This window comes from Channa argus, chromosome 7 (genome assembly GCF_033026475.1).
Source record: "Channa argus isolate prfri chromosome 7, Channa argus male v1.0, whole genome shotgun sequence".
NCBI classification, from domain to species: domain Eukaryota; kingdom Metazoa; phylum Chordata; class Actinopteri; order Anabantiformes; family Channidae; genus Channa; species Channa argus.
In genome coordinates this window covers 5,241,021-5,262,702 of record NC_090203.1, presented here as the reverse complement: position 1 = coordinate 5,262,702, position 21,682 = coordinate 5,241,021, and the positions used below count along the sequence as shown (strand labels likewise).

General features: G+C 42.0%; 1 protein-coding gene across 12 annotated transcripts in view; it reads right to left on the bottom strand.

Annotated features, from left to right (window-relative positions):
• syngap1b (synaptic Ras GTPase activating protein 1b) overlaps nt 1-21,682 on the bottom strand; it is a 119,984-nt gene that overhangs the window by 86,946 nt on the left and 11,356 nt on the right. For 11 of the 12 annotated variants that reach the window (XM_067510316.1, XM_067510304.1, XM_067510303.1 and 8 more), the window contains exon 2: nt 4,013-4,353. In XM_067510316.1, the coding sequence (XP_067366417.1) occupies nt 4,013-4,353 (341 nt within the window). Of the gene's footprint in view, nt 1-4,012; nt 4,354-21,682 lie in introns of those variants that run through there. The other variant, XM_067510315.1, reaches the window with a different exon arrangement.

Sequence of the window (21,682 nt, the reverse complement as noted above, 5' to 3'; positions counted from 1 at the left end):
AGCAACATTGACTATTCCATTAATCCACTGATCGTTGCAGGTCTACAAACTGCAAGTCATCAATTAATCTGCTGCAGCCACTATTATCACAATTGATTGTTCTGACACCTATGTTCTTAATTAATTGATCTTGATAGCAGAATTTAGGGTACTTTACAATTTGTACAACAATTTCATAAAGCCCAAACTCATTGTCCGAAAGCCAAAGGTATTGGATTTGTTTTTACATAAAAAAAAAGAAAGAAAGAAAAAAACAACTGAATGCACTACCAGACTTACAGATCAATCAAATAGCTTCACCCCTTCTGCTATAAACTTCGCTTCCTTTTTTTCTTCTGCCATAACAACGGAAGCCGTGCCGAACACTGCAAGTAGATTACTGAACACCAAATGCTAATATCCAGTGACACATGAACAGAGTGTACCATTTGTCTGTTATGACTGCTTTACAGAAGTGTTGATTAAACTCTATGGTAGTTTTTGAGGTGCTCAAATGCAAAGAGATATTTTTCTTCTTTTCCTATGACATGATCACAGAGACTGAGTAACGCTAAGCAACATTTTCTGCTGCCTAAGGGTGCGCGCTTGCTTGTTTTCTAAGTAACATGGCTCCATTTTTCTTGCTTAGACTGCATAAGAAAGAATTTTCGACAAATCACACACAGAAGCTCAGGGGAAATGGTGTATGCACATTTAGTTGTGTGAGTACTGAATGACAATTTAAGGGGGGGAAAAAAATCTGTAATTACACGCGGCGTGTTTTTGCCTCGTCATTTTATAATTTTTTTTTTTTTTTAAACTTCCATGGGTGTTTTGCCCGGGATGCACAGTGTCAAAACGTGCTACTCAGACAACTCATCTTGTCGGCGTATCTATTATCCTTGGCAATTAAAATGAGCCAAGGGTGACGTGTCAGAGAGGGTGTAATCCCATTCTTGCTCTATAAAGTGCCTGCACTTCATCACTAGGAAACAGCTCAATGAACCTAACACACCAGGCGACGTGAGCTACACAGGCACACGATTAACACAAATTTACATAGTGACACATTTTAGACAGAGCAGAGGAGCCTTGTTCACGGAGCGACACCTCAGCTCTTAAGGAGGATGTCTCTGCTATGGTTTTCTGATGGTCGTCATTCATAAACACACCACACAAAAGGCAGAATTGCGAGTGAATGGAGCTGTGAGGAGCACAGAAACAGGTGGCCTGTGGGACAGCCAAAGACTCCTGCCAGTCACCCTGGAGAGATGGAGAAATAAAGAGAGGGAGAAAGGGGAAAGGGTGGGTGAGGGAGTAAGGTGAAAGAGCAGAAAAGAGAGAAAGACTATAGCAGAGAGATGGAGGGAAAGAGGGGAGAGCAGTGTGGTAGCAGTTATTATGGAGACAGAAGGAGAGAGGGAGAGATTTGGCATGGTAGAGGAAGAGAGAAAAGTGATGGAACAGCAGACCGATCAGATAAAGAGAGGAGAGATATAGAGAACAGGATAAAAGGTAAGAGCGACGGATCGATGGAGGGAATTAAAGCGAGAACTGAGCCTGCAGGATGTGGTTGTACAAAGAAGAGTGGGGACTGGACATGCGGTGCTGAGCTCAGATGTCAATCACATAGCCAAACAGAAAAGCAGAGAGGTGAAAGGTGTGTATGCAAGATGGGTTGATATCAAAATATATGGGATGCAGCAATATGGGTGAGGAAAAAGAGCAAAAAAAGGCCCTTCGCCGATCCTCACGTCTCCTGCTGTGAAAATGTACAGAATGACACTGAAGCTAAACCACAATGAATGGAAATAAATTGAATAGTGAGTGTCTGTATGACAAAGCGAGAGAGAGCGAGCGAGAGAGAGAGAGAGAGAGAGAGAAGAACCAGCTCTACATGAGCTAAGAGACAAGCATGAATATTTAATGTCTCTTGCTGTCGCTGAGGTGACGGATATCAACACGTCAGTCCTGCCTGCGATTCTTTCACAGCTGCTGCCTTATTGGCACAATTAGACAGCGATAGGGCTCCGATTAATTGAGCTGGGCTCTCGATTCAATCCCTCCAGAGTGGTACAGGTCTGTTATCAGGATCACTGCGCACTATAACCTGTGAGTGATGACAAGCTGAAATACTACTGGCAACTGTGGGCGCACACACACACACACACACAGACGCAGTCGAGTCACCTTCTGGATGCTTTGATTGGCCACATAAAGATTTACTACTTTATTGATTATTCAACAAAGCTAAACATAGGAATTTGCCCATGTATTGTCTAATAACAGGTGTGCACGGTTTGGTGAGGTGACCTATGGATGTTAGTACCTACCAACTCCATTAGAGCTGGTGTTATTATTATATTATTATTAAGTTGTATTATAAATCGTTGCAAAGCAGAGGTAGAAAAGTTGCAGAACAGTACCATCTCCTGGATCGAAGTGCAAGATGAGATTTTATTTACAAGCAGCAGCAGGTTTGATGCTCAAGTTAGTCAACACAGTCACTGTGCTGTGTCATTATAAGTAATATGAAAATAATATAGAGCCAACAGAATTAACAATAATTGCATCTTCTTTAATAGTGGCTGCTGTGAATGAGTTAAAACAGCTGAAAGACAACACTACTATCAAGCTTTCCAGCTCCATATATGTTCAAACTAGCAGATAATGTCTCATTATGACTAAATTGCTGCAGGTTATAAACCGGTTATTTCATAGCGAAATTAAATAGGCAAACTTCAAGTAAAGTGTTGCTGAATACACAAGAATGAAAGCCAATCAGAGGAGACACAACGGGCAACACTTGTTGTTTCTCCACTGAAAAATGACCTTTTGACCTGCGTCAACTGTGCTACTGAACTATAACTTTTTTCACTTGCGAGCACAAACTCAAAATAATCACTCAGAATAATTTATGGAACTAACTGATAATCCAATATCCCATAGTTATGATCTAGTAAAAAAAAAAAAAAAAAAAAACTGAGAATAAGCAAAAGTTTCCCTGAAATTCAATCCCCAGAAGCCAGCCTGAGGTGACAGTGATACAGGGAAGCTCAAGTGTCTGGATACATTCAGTCTCTCCAAACTCCTTTTGAAAAGACATTAGTGGAAAACTAGGGTTCTTTAAGTAGCGCAAAGTCTGTCTGAAACTCATAAGGCACTACAAGCATATGTTTTCCTAAAAAGACACAAGGAAGTGTGTCATGAAAAAGCTCTATGTCTATGCCGTGTTTACACGCCTGTGTATGGGTACAGCTCACGTGCTGATCAACTCTTTCAAACGATTACATTAAGTCTATAATCTGAATTCTGTCTATTAAGCTTTATTATTAATTATGTGCTCTTAAAGGTAAGAATTCACAGCTTCTTCTTGTCTTACATTATTAATAAAAGGTTTAACATAAATAGTGAGTGGTAGTCAGTCGAAAGAACACAGTAATAGAAATCATAGAATATGTGTTGTGAAGTTTCTCAGACCCCATGATTGGTTAATGTCAAAAATTATCAGCAGGATAATCTGTAATGTAGATAATTAAATGACTAAAATGTTCGTCTTTCATACACAAAGAGATTTCTTTGAAAAGAGAGGCAATCGTCTTGCAGCGCAATTTGCATGTAACCAGCTAAATCAGATTGACACAAAATACATCTGTTAAAATCTATTGGATGCTTTTCGCCCCCACGTAAACTCAGACATAACACCACTCTGACTCCAAAACACATATTACCAAATACCCCAAGGGTTTCAATTGGCAACTTCTGTAACCAAGCTGCACTAACAAACTAGAACTACATCCTAAACTCACTGGCTCACAACCAAGTCTGGGTTTAATGGTGAAATAAGTAAAATGTTTGCACTCTGAGAGGGTTTAAGTCCTCTATCTGCACGGTGCAAAAATTGTTTTTAAAATCTGGTATTTTTCTCTTTTTGTCCAGTTGATGAGTTTTGTGATCATATAAGTTCATCCTAGGTTTTTATGACAAGTGCAAAACCAGTGTCAGTGTATTTCTGGTGTGTGCAGTGCAATACCTCCTCCTGGTCCAACATGTAGAGCTGATTTCCGGAGCTCACGCGTAGACGGGCGTTCCAGTGATCCTGGGGTGGACGGTCGTGTGAGGGTCGGTCGTAGATGGGACGCTCTTGTGTGGGATGGTAGAAGGAGGGACGATCAAAGGAAGTGCGGTCGAAGGAGGGGCGATCGAAGGAAGGACGGTCAAAAGAAGGGCGGTCGAAGGAAGGTCGGTCGAAGGAAGGCCGGTCGTAGGAGGGACGTTCGTGAGTGGGACGATCGTAACAGGGAGCGTGGAAGAAGTGGGCGTGGGAGCGAGGATGGTGATGATGGTAGGAGGGGGGGATGGCACACCTTGCATCTGGACAGGAGAGAAAGGGGAGAGACAGGGAGGAAAGACAAGGTCAGTTGGCAGTTGGGTAGAAGGGCTGTGATATATGTCTGTGTGCAGTGTCACCTGAGTGTGTCACCTTGAAGAGGTCACGAGACATAATTTCTAGGTAAACTATGCATGCCAATGAGCATGGAATGTATCGGGAATATCTGTGAGTGTAGAATGGGGATTTCATTTCATTTTTCATTTTAGAGCTGTTTTCTTTCATTAAAAGGCTCGACATTCTCCCCGTCTTACAAAAAGCTACTGTGAAGGTATCGTGACCAACATTTCACTATGATCTGTTAAAGAGAATAACCACAATAAAAATAAAGAAGGACATCTTACAAATAACGTGTCTTGCATCCACAAAATGTAGCAATATTTGCTTATTCCACAGACGCACAGCACAGACAAGAGGAGCTTAATGCCCACAGGAGACATCAGCTGAGAACTAAAAAAAAAAAAAAAAAGTCATGAAAGAGACCAAACATCATTTAAAGCAGTCAGAGTCAAATAAAACTGGTGATGAGTTGGAACCACATTAATGCCCACAAGGCTTAAAACACCTCAAACTAGTTCACATTTCAAAAAGTTATATAATTTATTGGTCCCGAGGAAATGTTCCTTGCCCTGGTTTTCCTTACTGCAATTTCTTTTAAACAAACAGGACAAAGGAAGAAACAAAGGCAGTTTTAAAGACTAAAACGTTGTCAAGACTGAAACAAGCAAAGCAAAAGTTTATTGGACACACAGTTTTTTTGGAGGGTAGAGTACTGAGGTACCAACCTCTTCGAGATCAGAAGGTACTGGAAAGTAACTTTCCAAACACACAAGTTGATATCTTTGTCAATGATATCATAGCCACAGCTAAAAATGATATTTGTGTAAATGAAGAAGTCCTAGATCCAGCTCTCCACCAAAATCGAATCATCTGTTCCCCGGCCCGAGGCTGTCCAGTCCACCAAATGTAACCCAAATCGTTTGTGAGGTTCCTGAGAGGAACTAAACTAATCTGCCCAGTGGGGTGAATTATCTTCGACGTTATCCCTGATTCTGAGGATCATTTAAGAAGATGTAGGGGGAAAAAATGAAAACGATATTTGAGGACTCTGTGCCTCCAGTATCTAAAGAAACTGATCTCACTGTGTTGGAGACATTTCTATGGATTTTCCCCAGGTAGATGTTTGACTTCACCTTTAGGGACAATTGTGGAGCTAAGGACCTTTGTCTTTTCGTTTTTGGTCCTCACTGGCCTGGTTACACTGGTTTTTAAAGAAAAACTCCACAGGCACAGATTGATACTGTACGTGAGAATTTGAATCCATACAAGCTTCATTTCTATATTCTTGAACTCCATTAGTATTAACAGCATTTTCATGCATTCATAAGTATTTCCAGTGGCTGACATATTACTGGATGAAAATGCATTCGAAAGACTTTTTCATTACCAAACTTTTGCCCCATACGACCCTACTCAATCTTCTGCATCTAAATCGGCTCCTTTGATGCGTCCGTTCTCCACTTCCTCCCCCTCCTCTTAAGTTTCTGTGTTTAATTTCTATAGTGAAGCAACAGGAAACAGCGGCATCTCTCTCATGCCACAGCACAGTTTGTAGTTTTGTACAAACAAACATCTTGAGGAAGTTCACTAACTTTATTCCACCTGATGCTAGAATTGCTGGAAGACATTTTTTTTTGTTTTGGTCAATAGCCTGGTGAAACATGTCTGGGAACTTAGCTACAATGCATTGACATCAACGACTGATCTTACAGTCAGATCAACGCAGCTCTGCACTGTTAGTATAGATCCCCCCCAAAAAATGATCCAAGTGGGATTTTTAAACCACAACCCCGGCACCAGGGAAAAGGCAAACTCACACTTATGACATCTGCAGGCTGTAGGACAAAGCCAGAACACACACACACACATACACAGATTTTCACATATCATACAAAAAGGGGAGAAACAACAGCTGTTCATTTGACCCAATACACACACAAGTGGAAGCTGACACTCCTGACGGTGACCACTGAACCTTCACTTATGTTTTTCAAACAAATTAGGCATTGGAAAAGGTAAATAGAGGTGACAGACTGAGGCTCTACACTCTCCCCTGTTGTACATGAGCCAGAAAGTCACCTGCATCCCACAATGCAACACTACAGCATGTCAAAACAGATTAGTTCACTGCATCCGTCCTTTAGATTAAAATTGCGTCTCCGCACAACAGGCATATTTTTATTGCTTTTTTTTTTTTTGTCAAGAAATAACAACTCAGTTGATCTTTCAGGTTCCCGTTTGAATTATGAATCATACCGCTGAATTATAAATGAACTCCTATACAAGCACAGCTAATTAGTATAGGCAACGAATCAAAAGGAGAGGAGTAAGGAGAGTGAATTGTGGAGGACATGAAAAACCGCTCTTACGCGTTGGCACACATTTATAGTCTCATTGAAGAAAGGAAAGGTTTGGGCGCTTCAGTCAGACATGTGTGTGCTGCGATGGAATAAAATCAGCGTGCTCCGCTATGTTGCGTGATTTCTTTAGACTCTCTTTGACCATTTTGCACAGCAAACACACACACACACCCTCAGGAAAAGAACACGATGCCGTCCGAATCCTTTGGGCGGACACAAAAAACATGCGATGCCACTGCATTAAAGGGTCAGAAGGGAGCAGAAGCAAAGACCAAGGGGTGTGTAAGTGAGAAAGACGTTGAGGCATTTTTGGCAGCCAGCCACCTGATCTTTTCTTTATAACAGAGTTTAATCTCCGGGCTTTTCTAGAGTTTTCATTAAAGTTTATTTTCATGAAATCCTAGCCATTACTTTTGTGATTAATTGAGTAACTTTGCGCAGTAAAAGATCAAACCATTCACTGCATTTACTAAAACCTTACATTTGAGTGGCATTCAGTGGCCAAACTATTATAAATGCATGCATCTAGGGCAGCCTGGTGGTGGAGAGGTTACAGTAGCTCTACCGTCTCACAGTTTGACTTTCCCCAGTTCCCCACGTGTGAAAGTCAGTGTCAGTGCTTGTCTGTCTGCGTATGTCTCTTTGCTGGCCTTGAGACAGATTGAAGACCCGTCCAGGGTGACCCCGCCGCTCGGCCCCACGACTATGAACAGGATCACATTTTCTAATTGTTAACAGCTCACGTGTATAAATGCGGACTACACTTCAAACTCTTGACTTATTTTGCTCTTTACCAGTTGTTTTTTATTGTAGGTGGGTGAGTGGACTTAAAGCAGGTGACATGATAGATGGTGCACTATGAATGTTCGCCAACATCACAAGGCTTCGGGGAAATTCAGCACTGTGTGGCTCTGCCTTTCTCCTAACAGCACCTAAGCCCCTGAATGCAAACTTTGCAACTGTGCAGAGTCAAAGTCATGATGCTGAGATATTCACGGGGGGATAGCAACATGAGTCATCCACAGCCCAATCCTTGCTACTCTACTGTAGGCCTACCTCTCCACCCCCGAGGCTGCCTATTAAGGGCCTGTGAAGAGCAGTGGACAGAATTTCAATGAGCAGATTCATTCTTCTGTCTGTCCGCTCCTAAGTACAGGGTGCTCAGGCGCAGCCCTGTGTTGTATGAATACACTGTAACGATTTAGCACAAGCAGAAATGCTGAGATGCTGCTTTTCTCTCCTCATCTTCCTCCACCACTCTGTCTTTCACTCGCTCTCTACGGTGTGCTCTCTGTGTTTTCCTTGCTCTGCCTTTGTTCCTCTCTCTCCTTTTCCGTCTCTGTGGGCTCTTTCCCTTTTTCTGCCATCCTTAGCAGTTTACAAAGAAGAGTGCCATGCACCAATCGGATGACTGGTCAGCCTTAGTCAACTTTGTCATTACTGGAACCCAACAGGCCTAATGTTGATTTATACACATCGCTGGGCTCCAAAACAGCGCTAAAAATAAAGCTTGCAATATCCCTGGGCTGCCTTGGGCAAATAATGTACTCCTGCAAGCATGGCGAACCAAACCATGCTACGTTCAAGGCAAGAAGGAACCACACAGCCACTTCATTACTCACATATACCAACATCACATATCACTGCCTTCAGATGGATCTCTGGAAAATATACCAACATAATGCACCGTGTGATGGAAGAGCGCGTGCTATCAATGCGGCGCTGCAGACAGGCTGTGGGTAAAAGTGTTGGATGTATACAGTACAGAGGGGCTGCTGTCAGTGCTGAGTCAAGGGGTTATGTCAAGTGTCACCACTGGGGTCATAGAGGCCCAGAAGTACTAGGCATCTCGCTGAACAAGCACATTGGTCATGCTTTCAACTTCTGCTACACGCTGTGAAGGAGAAACACAAGCTCGTTGGACTTGCATCCATTTTGTCCTTGCAAGTGGATGGGTGTGAGCATGCAGCACAATCACTGGTAATAATCTACAGAAACCAGCCATTGCTTCATTAAGAGGTAATTAATGTCATTTTTCTGCTCCATAGCACAAAATTACCTAAATATATCTGTGGGGGGGGGGGCTGATAGGTTTGGTGATCAATACCAGTTACTCAACGATTAGCTCACAGGGTGGTGAGACCTCTGGCTTGCAAAACTCAATATGCAGACCATGCAATTTAAAGTGCTCACAATCCCACCACCTCCCACACCACAAAAAATGATGTACTGTGCCGTGTTCAGAGCAATCAAGTAATTTTTCAGCTAAGAAAATGACAGCAATGGTGCGATTACAGAATTTCGCATCATTCCACTACTTTGGCATTTCTGCTGGAGCTCTGCTTTAATTAGACATTACTATTGTGGAAATATGAACTTATTGGTGTCAACTACGGGCTCCTGTCACTCAGGGGTACAGAGGGAGTCTGAGGCAGTGTCAGACAAGAGCAGGAGATACGTTGTGTAAGTGTTGCTGCAGATACAGCTGTTTATTTCATGTCGTTTCATGATCAAAATTGCAATGCTCGTTTGTCTTACCTAATGAAACCGCGTACAATGTGGACTTTGACATATATATTTGACGCATAACCTGCATCTACAGTATGAGCTAATTTGTCATAGTTTGCACTCGTCTGTGCGAAAGTGAAATAAAAGCCACTAAGTCATTTAATTCTTTTGGTAAAACACATTTATCTGCTGTAGCAAACGATCAATCAGCAAATGTCGCAGCATATTTGGTATTTTTAGTTTGATTTTATTTTTTTAAGCATCTGTTTTTCGGCTGTCAATCTGGCTCCGTTCCCCCACTTTTGTAGAAATGTAGTACTGGAGTGCAGTACTCTGTGGAGCATTGAACAAAATGTACATGTCCCAAACTGCAGAACATTGTTCTCCCAGCTATAAATTGACATTAGAGTGGGATGATCCCATGTAGAAACAGAATGATACTGCAAATCTTCATCTCAACCAGGCTTGAGGGTAGATGTGTCTTCACATCTTTTTCAACTGTGCCATAAGACGGAAGACATTTATGACTGGGAGCAACAATGCACTTAAAACAGCCAGTCAGATCGCTGACACTACAACACAGTCCTGTGTGTGTGTGTGTGTGTGTGTGTGTGTGTGTGTGTGTGTGTAGCACTCTGGCAATGGCTTCTTGAAAACCAGAGAACTGTCAGAGCTATTTAAAATGCAATCATTTTATTTATTTTTTTTGAAGGGTAACAGGAAGCCAGGGTTTGCAATGGCAATAAAAATGAGTAGCCCAATGTGACTGAACAAATGACATAATAGAAGAAATGCTGAATTTTGGCAAAGAAACTAACTTTGTAATGTGCACTGGTCATATATGATATGATTAAGATGTCACTGTGAGGTAATACTGATCCGGTGCATCAGATCAATGCATCCTGTGTTTTTAGGCTCAGTTCAGCCTCATAACCAGCAACGGTCGCTCTCCTTAACCTCAATTTTGGCAGCAGGACGATGCTGTTTTCAGCAAAAAGTATTCATATAAATAAACTTCCTGCTCAAACATACACTGGGGTCACTGTGTACCTCACTGTGTACTTCCTGCACCTACTCCCCTTCCCTCAAACTGCATCTAACTCACCTCCATATTGCCACATTACTCTCTCTTCAGGGTTACTACAGAGCTGAAACAAAGCTTCTGCCGTTGAAACATAACTACATCTAATAACGAAGCAGTGCAACTTGGGAAAATGTGAAAATAAATGTGTATATATTTATGCATGTGAGAATATAGTTGACAGGTTTTGTGCTATCTAAGCGCAGACTGACTAATACATATGCAAATTAAAAAAATAAATAAATCTACTTTCTCGTTCAGTGAACCTACTGTATGAATCCAAGCAACAGACGAGAAGAAGGGAGGATGATGGGGTACAAGAGTTGTGTGTGCACGTATACTTTATGTACATGTGTGTGAAAGACAGATTAGAAGAAAAGAATAAAAAGTATGAGAGATGGAGAGAGTATTCTCACCTATCAGATCATTCACCCAGCCCTCGCGCTGCGCGTCCCAGGCTCCCCATTGCTCACCCAAAGCGTCCACACGGTGTCACTGTTGCTGCACTGCTAGCGCCTTGAATCCGCCCCCAACTCCACCACACAGGAAACAAGGTTACTGCCCAAGAGATGTCACTTCCGAAACACCCACTCCCGCTCGCTTGCTCGCGCTCGCTCCCTCACGCCCCCAGCCTATTGCCATGACAACCGAGAAAAGAATAGAATATAAGTGAGTGTTAAAGCGACAGAGGGATCAGAGAGACAGTGGGAAAAGAGGGATGGAAAGAGAGGGGGGAACAGACAGGAAAAATGTGGAAGAGTGAAGAAAAGGAGATGGAGAGGATGGACAGAGAGAGAGAGGGAGAGAGGGAGAGAGAGGGGTGAATGAGTGGGCGGGGAAAAGATGGATGACAGGAGTGGATGAGAGCTAGAGAGAGAGAGAGAGTGAGAGAGAAAGAGGGAGAGTGGTGGGATGTGATTGGGGGAGAAAGGGAAGAGGAGAGGTGTAGATGCTGCAGATGCCGTGAAGAAGAAGAGAGAAATGAAGTGATGAGATAAGATACAAACAGAGGAAAAGACAGAAGGAAGGGAACAAGGAAGGAGGACACTTTTTTGGGAATAGGGAGCCCACATCTTGTTCCCATAGCAACACAGCCATCCATGAAATACTGACTTGAACCTCCCTCTCACTCTGTTACTCTCTCTGTCTCTGTCTCTCCATCCCTCCCCCTCTCCTTTTTCTCTTTCCATCTATAACTATATACACACACACACACACACACACACACACACACACACACACCGTGAGCGTAAGTTGGCACTGAGTATGTATGCAGTAATCCAAGCACTGCAACACTGTCAAACACATCTAAAGGTACCAAATATACCATCAATGTATAGCTGCACAGAATTTCATTGTTTACACTCACAGTAGCCACATCTTAGACTCAGATAACACCCGTACACTGGTCACTGTGCTCCCCAGACTGGCTGTGAAGTGATCCCTGCCCGATTGCACCTACACTGTAAAGGCCAGGGCACGAGGGAGCAAACCAGTTCTTTGGACCTGTTGTTTGAATACATGTAACGCTTGTTCCAAATGGCAACTCTCAATAGTGGGGTGAAAAAAGCCGTCTCGTAGAGGGATGAGACATGATAAGCTGTACTACTGGGCACAATTGCGCATACTTTCAGACAGTCTGTTCGCAAAAAGCACTCAGTTGTTCACACCAAAAGTGATGGAAAATGCTGTGTGAAGAATGAAAAAATGCGATGTCGAGAGAGAAGTTCAAGCAGAAGCTGATTCCCGCTTGCTTTCTCAGTTCGGCACCTCCTCACCTCTCCACAGCGGCCAATCGCCGCGTGAAGTGGGCATAGTTGTCATGCTGTCAGGGTGAGAACGTTACAAAAGTAGTCAGACGTCGCTACCTCAGCTCTGACGTCAAAGAGACGAAGGGGAGAGAAAGTTTGAGATGATGTTTTAGGGCAAAATGTACATGTCCATGTCCGGAGACAAATTGTGGCAATAGCAAGTGGGTGTCCAAACCCGTCCTCTTGTTGGACAGGGCTTCCCCTCCCTTCAAACAGTGGCCCGTCTCATTTTAGACTCGGATTTCTTTAAGGAAGGATGTTTTAAAACTGAAACGGAACTTTCTGTCCACGCAAAGCATGTGAGTGTAGATTAACCTGAGCTTTAGCGATAAGAGCTAAAGTCAGGTTGAACAGATCATCTGCCATCTCATGTGTGGAGTTAACCTTGGAGAAAAAAGCCAAAACGCAATATGTCTAAAGGGGGAGGGAGGAATCGATGTGGCCATCATCCCGCCATGAATCCCAATGAAGTCCAACTTTCTGCACTAACTCCTGGCAGCTTCTTCTCAAAACCCCCAATCCCCTTTCCCATCCATTGCTCCCCTCCTCCGTCTGCCACCCATCTGTTTCTCTGCACCCCCCCCCCCTTTTTTTTTTTGCTCTCTGGCTCCCTCTCTGGCTTCTTTTTTACCTTGATGTGGCCTTATCATTCATACCCCTCTGTAAGGCTTTTATCTCCATCTCTGTGCCTCCTCCTCCCTTTTGTATTCCACACTGTCACTCTTCCACCCTTTCATCCTCAATATTTCTCTATCTGGGATTAAAAAAACCAAATTATCTGTCCTAGAATCACATTCTTGCCATTCACCTCTCTCCCTTTGCCTCTCACTCCTCCATCTTCTCTCACACTCAGTTATTCTATTTTTATTTTTAGACCTCTGATGTTTATTCTGCCTCTCTAAACCTAAATTCCAGTGTATCTACCTGACTTTGAGTCTAAATTCCGCTTCACCTTCTTTCTCTAAACACACTGTTTTGATCTTGCTGCTAAACATTCAGCACAAATTGGCATTAATGAAGCTAAACACAAGTGGGCACATTTGTAAGGATTAACAAATTGCTAATAATAACTACACAATGAACAATAAATACAAATGACTCCATCTGTTCAACTTTTGTGTTTTATACTTGTGTTCTTCCATTTCCATTACTTGTGCGGCATGAAACTGTGGCCAGTAGTAGCACAAACAGCCTCAAGATGTCCCTGTGAAGCATTTGCATTTGCTTGCATAAATTTGGATGTGACTTATTTAAAACCTCTGAGGGAAATCTTGACCATAATCCCTGCAATAAGTTTTATAGCACAGGCTGAAAAATATGCAGAACACTAAATTTGATTCCATTGATAAAAATTCAATACCGATGGCAGGGATGAAGAACGCTTTATGTTTTCTCTTCTACATTTAGATGTGTGGACGATCTCCCCCCCACAAGACTTTGAATGGGCCAGGGTGAGACACAGCTTGCAAGTAAATACAGATGAATGACAGAAAGAGCTCGAGGCCATTCAGGCTTTGGCCAAAAGCAAAGTTGGTTACAGCTGTACAGTAGCCTTCCCTCTGCTGCTCTCTCGCTCTCAGTCTCCCACTCACTTACACTCACTCCCACAACTCTCTCTGCCTCTCTCTCGCATGCACTCTCGCCCTCATTCTCTGTTCCCATCTCTCCTTCACTTACCTAATGTCTTTTAACTGTAACTTGCTCAGTCTAGCACAACGTCTCTATCAAAATGTCAAGCAGCTCTTTTTCATGAACCTTTTATGTCAGATATAAAATGTGATTTGTATGTGTATATTACCACCAGTTACTATGTGTGGGCCGAAGAATGTCTTTGCATCTCCTGCACGAGAAGTAAAAAATTCCTTTTAAAAAGCGCTGTTGTCTCTGCCAGTGTTGTCCACATTCAAGAGACAAAGTGCACGATACGCTGTTCGATACAGGTCATAGAAAACTAAATAAGCACCTCATTCATAGAAACAGCATGAGGTATTTGTGTAAGGTCATAGTGAGCAGATAATTACATAAAAATACCTCAGTGTCCGACCTGAGTTTGTGCGGTTGTACACCTACACTGAACAATACAATACAGGTTTTTCCAGCCAAGTCTATGTCGTAATCATGTCATCATTCACGTCACTTTATCTTTAACTTCACAAAACTCGTTCGACCTCAAATTCAATGATTATTGCTGCTATAACTCATGTTCTCTCCTATAACTCCCCAGTGTAAAATTGTTTCTATCTCAGCTCCAAACAGTCTCACTGGCTACATAGGAAATTCTCCGAGTTGCTCTGTGAGGCCCTTTTCACTCGGGGTGTGAATAAGTAAACACTGTGTGAGAAAAACAAAGTGCTGGACATCGCTCTCGCTGCTCCTTCATTCAGATGTGCAGTCCTGCCTCTGCACCTGGCTGAGAAGGTGATATTCACTGCACTGAGCGGAAGAAATAGAAATTAATGGGGAAAAAAGGAGAGCTCTGTGTGTGTGTGTGTGTGTGTGTGTGTGTGTGTGTGTGTGTGTGTGCACACTTACAAGACTGTATCAAGTAATACTACACAACTTTGTGCATTCTTAGATTCTTTTGAACCTGTTTTATGTTCGGTGGCAACCAGAAAAGGGATCTACTGTCTGTTGGCTCATTTAAAGTTGTTGTAGTTGTAATGCTGCTGCTGCAACAGACGGAATAAATAATGCCCCTATTATAAAACCTACTTCTTTTCAGTTCAGGAGCTATAGAGTTTAGCTGAAGTTGGTCAAACAACAAAAACACACAATTATGTGCCTTTGTCAACATTTCTCAGAACCAGACTGACACTGGAGCACATTTAGCAGATGCAAATAAACCACAATTTGGTTAAAACCATAAGGGCAGATGCCATTTTAAGTGTTGCATAATTTTAAATGCCTCAAACTTGAAAAAAAAATATTTTGTTTATAATTGAGAACTTCTGGGCCCATTTTTGCAGGGAAACACCTGCTTGAATTTATGACTTTTTCAAGTGTCTCCGTGTGTGTGCACCTTGAAATACCATTATTATGGTAAGTGTTAAATATAACCGTTTTCAGCTCTCTTGGAAAACTTTCTGTGCATGTTTTTCTTTTTTTGCAGCAGCAGCAAATAACAATTTGACTGATGGCAGTCCCTCAAGCAAGACAAAATAACTTTCCTTGCTGCTGACATCTGCAGGTGCCATAAAGCACAGAACAGAGATTGAGAAAGCACAACTACTGATGTCAGGGAGAAGGTTATAGATGCCCCTGTCCTCCAGTTAAACTGCCGCTGGTTCATTTGGCTTCTCACCTAATATCACTTAGTCATTACTTAGACTGGATTTGCCTTGGACAAGGGCAACATGGTACAGTAAGCCAATATATCATCTCCCCTCACGGTAATTGAATTCATGGTGTCACAGATTCTTAACCTCCTATCATTAAAAGAGTCAGAGCACTGTGGTACAATGTGCTCCGAGCACATATGCACAGCTGGCGGTAGCTTATCTTTTTATCCCAATGCTTGATTGACATCAGCACACCGATGGCGAACGAAATTACTGAGCTGCTTTAGTTGACCTATTCTGCAGACCGGGGGACGTTAACAACAAAATCATGAAGGTCTGGTCACTTGGCCTCCACCCAAGTAGCCCGGAATATCACCCGGCCGTCAAGACTTTAGTTTCATTCTGCAATTTTTTTTTTATCCCCCGCAGTTAAGCAGATACATTTTGAACTGTAAATGGAGAAGCCCGGACAAATAATCTCCCTCTCTCACTTGTCTTCAGTTCACTATATAGTAGAAAGGCCATTTTTAGCCGTGTGTGTTCATTCACAGAAAACCTTATGTAAAGTCCTGTTGTTGGAAAACTATGACAGAAATAACAATAGAACAGTAGAAAATACCTCCATGTCTAAAACAATTATGGCTAAACGTCTGTGTTTAATTTTGTAAAGGCATTTAACTTTTTACAACAAAAAACACGAGACTCCTGCACATTGCACAGGCTGCAATCAAACATTTGATTAGATTAATTCGATAATTGATTGAGAGCAAACAGACCAATTATAAATATTACAGGCTAAGTTAGTGCGCGGGAGTCTTTCATGTTGTTGCTGGTTTGATTCAGGTGTAGAGACATCCGTCTGATGTAGCTTACTAAGACAAACGCTGCACAGCAGATTTGCTGGCCTCGCTGTGGTTGCTGTAGGATGAATAAAGTGGTGCTTGAGTGTACAATTGTGTTTGAACACTTTCTATGTCAACCCTCCTGAACTTAGAACAGGATACCTACACCCAGGACTTGCTGTGTTCCACTTTCTGATTGGCATTGCATCCCAAGACTTCCGGGTAGATTCTGAGGAAACTGAACCTATTGGAAACCAACACGTCACCCTGCCTGTTCATAAGTCTTGGGATATAAACTTTTCCCTAATGTTGGTTGTCTGGGCTTGTGGGCTCTATGCTGTGCTCTCCTGCTCTCCTGACTGACTGGATAAGATGCAGCAACAGAATGAACCACGCATCTCTGTGCCTGTTCAAAAATCTTTTTTTAATTCTTATCATTTCAACATGAAACACTTTGCTTTCTAGATAGAAGCCTCATCGCCCCATCGACTTAAGTCTGCAAGTAGGTGATCAGTACTGTGCATAAACCTCTAAAAAAAAAAAACACACACACATATTTTTGGTCATCCTTTTAATGCATGCTGGTTGTTGACAGAGTAAACCTGGTTCAAAAGTGAATTCAAGTATTCAACAATTCTCCTTGTTCACTCTTTGGGTGTATACTGTACCCATATACTATACCTGTGTGCTCCAAGGAGTGGCACTGCCTCAAACCTGTTGATCCGCAATGCTGTATGTATAGATGGAAAGTCTGTTTAATCTCAGTCATACACATTCTGAGGTTGAGCTGAGCTGCGCTCAGCATATTTTGTAATGTCACTGCAAGTCATACACCTTGTGCCCTGACCCCTCCGTGTTTTTGTTTCTCTCTTTGGTGTCACGCTGATTGAAAGCGGGTCGAGCCAAGCTGTTCCTCAGAGATAAAGAACAATTATAGTCATCTGTCCTCAATCCAGAGATAGACTAGGAACTGTGTCATTGTCCCATTACCCAAAGGGTTGTCATAACACACCTTAACTCATGATGCCTCAGCATCGTCTGACAAACAGCTGACAGATACATAGAGAAATGGACAAGTTAGGCACAGACCCGAATTGGAAGAGTAACAACTTTTGCAACCAAGTCCAAAGTAATTGTACTAGAACTTTGTAAAAGTAGCGGGTGAAGAAAGAGAGTCACTTGCAGTTTACACACAAAAGTCTATATCACATGTACTTAGAGAATCTGTCATTACTTTGGGTTCAGTAGTTGTAGTAACCCTAAGTATAAATACTTCCTAAGAGCCTGCCTACAGCTATGCAAACAATACCTGCAAGTGGATTTACTAACATATTCTGACACAGGAAATGTGGTGCACCAGCCTGGATGGTTGCAGACTCAAGTTTACATACACTCATCATGGACATGACAGTCATGGCAATTCTGGTCTTTTATGAACTGTCTTTTTTGCTGAGGCAGAATAATTATCCAAGGTGAATGTCGAACAAACAACAAAAAGCCCAAGAATTTGGTGCACAAGGTTTAATTTATTTGGGGCCTTGTGACATCAACACAGGATCAAAATTATACAGGCCTGTCCGAGTTTCAAACACGTAGCTGATAGTCCGAGGTCATGCTAAGCATTTCTGAAGTAATCCTACTTATTCATTATTCCATCCACCATGTGCAGTACACCAGGTCTACTCGCACCTTTTCTTTGTCCATGTGGCCAGCTGCAAGGTTTTGATTGAGTTTTAAGGAGCCCATTTTGGAGCAGGGGCTTCTTTTTTTGGACAGCAGAGCTGCACTTGCTTGACGGAAGCCAGTGATACTCATGTTGCAGCAGTAACCAGTTGAATGGCTTTTTCCTGACCAACTGAACCATTGTCCTCACAGCTGAGTGAGACAGTTTTGGTCTTCTTCCAAAAGATCTTAAAGGTTACTGCACCTTCCAAACACAACTGTTTGAACTTGTGATCTTGGGATGTGCAGTTGTTCAGAAATGGCTCCAGAGACATTCGCAACTTGTGTAAAATCGACCATCCTCTTTCTCAGATCTGCACTGAGCTCCTTGTACTTTCCCACTGTACTGTGTGTTAGCTAATGCTGTCAAGCGAACCCTTCATTTGTTGGCACAGAGAAGACTCCAGCAGTAGTCAATCACGATCCCTAACAGGAAGTGGGGAGGCCTTTGGCTGGGCAAATTAAAAGTGATGTTTAGATTCTGCTTTAGAAAACCTCAATTAAACCCTGTGCACCAAACTGTTGGGCTTTTCATTTATTGAAGATGTTCTTCAATTATATCGCATCAGCAAAAAAACTGTTCAAACAAATCATTCAAAGCCCACAATTCCCATGAAACTCACACCAATAACGAGTGCATGTAAGCTTTCTTTCGCAACAGTACGTTTAAACTCCATTAGCTCAATTAGCTTGCACATATCTGAACTGCACCTTGTAATCTCTCTTTCACTCAAATAGTCTGTACAGAAGTCAGTCTGAATCTCTGGCTGCATAATTAGTAAATCAGACTTTAAGGTAACTAAGGTTGTTAAGGAAAGATTCAATTAAATCCAAATTCGGCCTCAAGAGCATTTGATTTTTGTAAGAAAAATGGAATGTTATAGCAGGGATCATTTGCACAAATGATCATCCATCTACAGTTTCAGTCTAAAAGCCTAAGTTTTCCAGAAATACATACATCTAAAGTATTAGACCGTCATTTGTTTTGCAGCTGGGAGCTGAGGACCATAGGACCGACATGGCTGGTTCCACCTGGCCCATTTTTTCACTGGCAGGGTGCTACAGATAAGAACTGCACCCACTGTTCAACATGCTCCTCATACCGCAGATTGGATTCATTTCACTAACATTTTGAGCCCATGAGCTAAAACATCAGTGGACTTGATTAAATGTACCTACTGGGAGCCCGGTGAATAAAGTCTGGCTGAACTTATTATGTATGGACTGTCTCGCCGTTTGCTGAGGATGATAAAATGTATTTTGTTGTCAATGTGACCAGCTTTGCACTGTGAAAGTTATAATTACGGGCAGATTTCATTCTTTTAACATTATACTGCTGGGGTACGGGCTTTTGCTATAGCCAGGGTTCATACGCCTTTAAACATGTCAAATGTAAGCACTTAAAACTAGATACTTGCACAAATCAATGAATAGTGTAAATGATTGTCACTTTTAAAATCATATTTAAAAACATGGCATCACGCTATAAACAACCAAAACTCATTTCTTAATAGCTGAAGAAACAAGGTACACACTCGCTTGACAGGTCATTTTCAATAAATTCGTTACTGAAAAAAATGTAAAAACATTTATCTTTGTATTGTGCAAATTAAAGACATTATTAAACATTATCTACATGAAATCATACAGGCCAATCAGTCACACGCAGCTTTAATATTACACTAGTTTATTTCTCCACCTACTAGTCACACTGCTTTTTATTGTGAAAGTCAAACTGTTACTGTTTCAAGCATTTTCAAGCACTTTCTTCAAAATTCAAGCATATTTCAGACCTTGAAAACACAACATTAAAATTAAAGCATTTTCAAGAACTTTTAGTGCCCGTACGTACGCTTGAGGCTGGGAAGTTACATTTTGACGGTGGCATTTTTGTTTCTCAGGGGACTCCCAGTGCATCTTAGGTGACGACAGCACCTAAAATGGTCATAAGCAATATTTTTGACCTAATAATGGTTTGCACTTTTCCACCATACTGGCACCACATTTACATTCACCCATGTGCAGTCACAATCAAACTGCATCGTGGGAACTGCAATGCAGATGGCGCGTACTCAATCAGGCCAAGCTGAGAATCAAACGAACAACCCTGGGAATGGTGGACGACTCCTCTAACTCCTGAGCCACAGCCACCCCATAATGATCGTACTGATGTATGAGTGTATGAATGTGATATTGTGAAGGGGGGGTCATCCGACTGTCGCCACTCTCATAACTCAACTGTTTTAGTGGCAGAGCTATAAAAACCTACTGTAAATCTGATTAATATCACAGAGCACACAGATGTAGTTAGAGAATAGCTGGTGAACATATTGGAGTACTTAACAACTACATAGTCTCTCAGGAGTAAAGTTACAATACAGCAAATATAGGAGTTATGCTGCAAGGAAGTCTCTTGAAATATGATAATGGTTTGGAAATGGCGAAGGTGTAAATACAAGTTTCGATTTAAACAGGGATGATGTGTCTATTTGCGGTCACAATCTGCTTCCTATTAAAGCTTTAAACCTTTCTATAGCTTTAGTTTAGGGTTCAACAGTATATTAATGCTTTTAAACTCCCTCCAACTTCCCTGCATTAAAATTGTTCTCTAATTCTAGCTGAAAGAATTCCTCCAGACGACATCACCCGGAGGAGTCCAGATGACGTCATCTGGGGGGAGTTGCAGAGAAGCAGATTGCCCATGATTGCTCACACTCCATAGTATAGTAGTACTACCCAAAGTAGAAGCTCAAAATCCGTGAAGGTGTCCTTCAAATTATTTTAAAAAGCACCGAAATATATGAGCCAACCGGAGTTTTCTCTGTGTGGTTCTCTTTCATTTTTTTTCTGTGGTCGCTGTGTCTTGAAAGGTTAGGGAGATAAGTTGCATGCAAGTGTATGCATAAGCATCCCGATGATGTCATCAATGACATAATCGGAATTGAAGTCTTTGCCCCTCTTACCGGGTTCTGTGGAGTTATCTGTGGAATGTGTTTCTGGGCTTTATTGTAACTTAGATTTGATGTTGACTGTGAACAACTTGTGATTACCTGCTTGACAGAAAGCAGTAGCTGCTGATGATCCTGATGAAGAAAAATGCCAAATGCATATTTGATGGAAATAAACAGATGTTGCAGTGTTATGGTTTCGGTCTTAAATGATCATTAAGAAAACGTTAAAAGCAGTGTTTTACTAATTTATATGCTGTGGCAGGAAAAGCAGTTAAACCAGGTCAGGAAGAACAAGATTACTGATAAGTTGCTCTTCAAAGATGTTGGCCAGTTGCTCTGTAGCCACAAGGGGCGTTTTGTATTTACGTTGATTCATCACACGCTACACAAGCACTTCATGGAAATCACGGAGATGTCTGTGTCAATAATCTCACACAGACATGTTGTGTAGGCTTTTACAAGGGTTCGTTTAAAATCCCTCCAAGACCCCACTGGAACCAACATAAATCTTTAGCAAAGAAATCATCCCTAAAAAGGATTTTTTAGGGATCTTGGAAATGTTCAATTACATGTGGGGTAGCGTGGAATTCCCGCTGCTGGTGGGACGTATCCCGGATGCACCAAAGCCTGTACCGCACTGTACGCCGCTGCGGTCAACTGACTTAATGGCTCCGCATCATAACGACAGGCGCACGTGTCT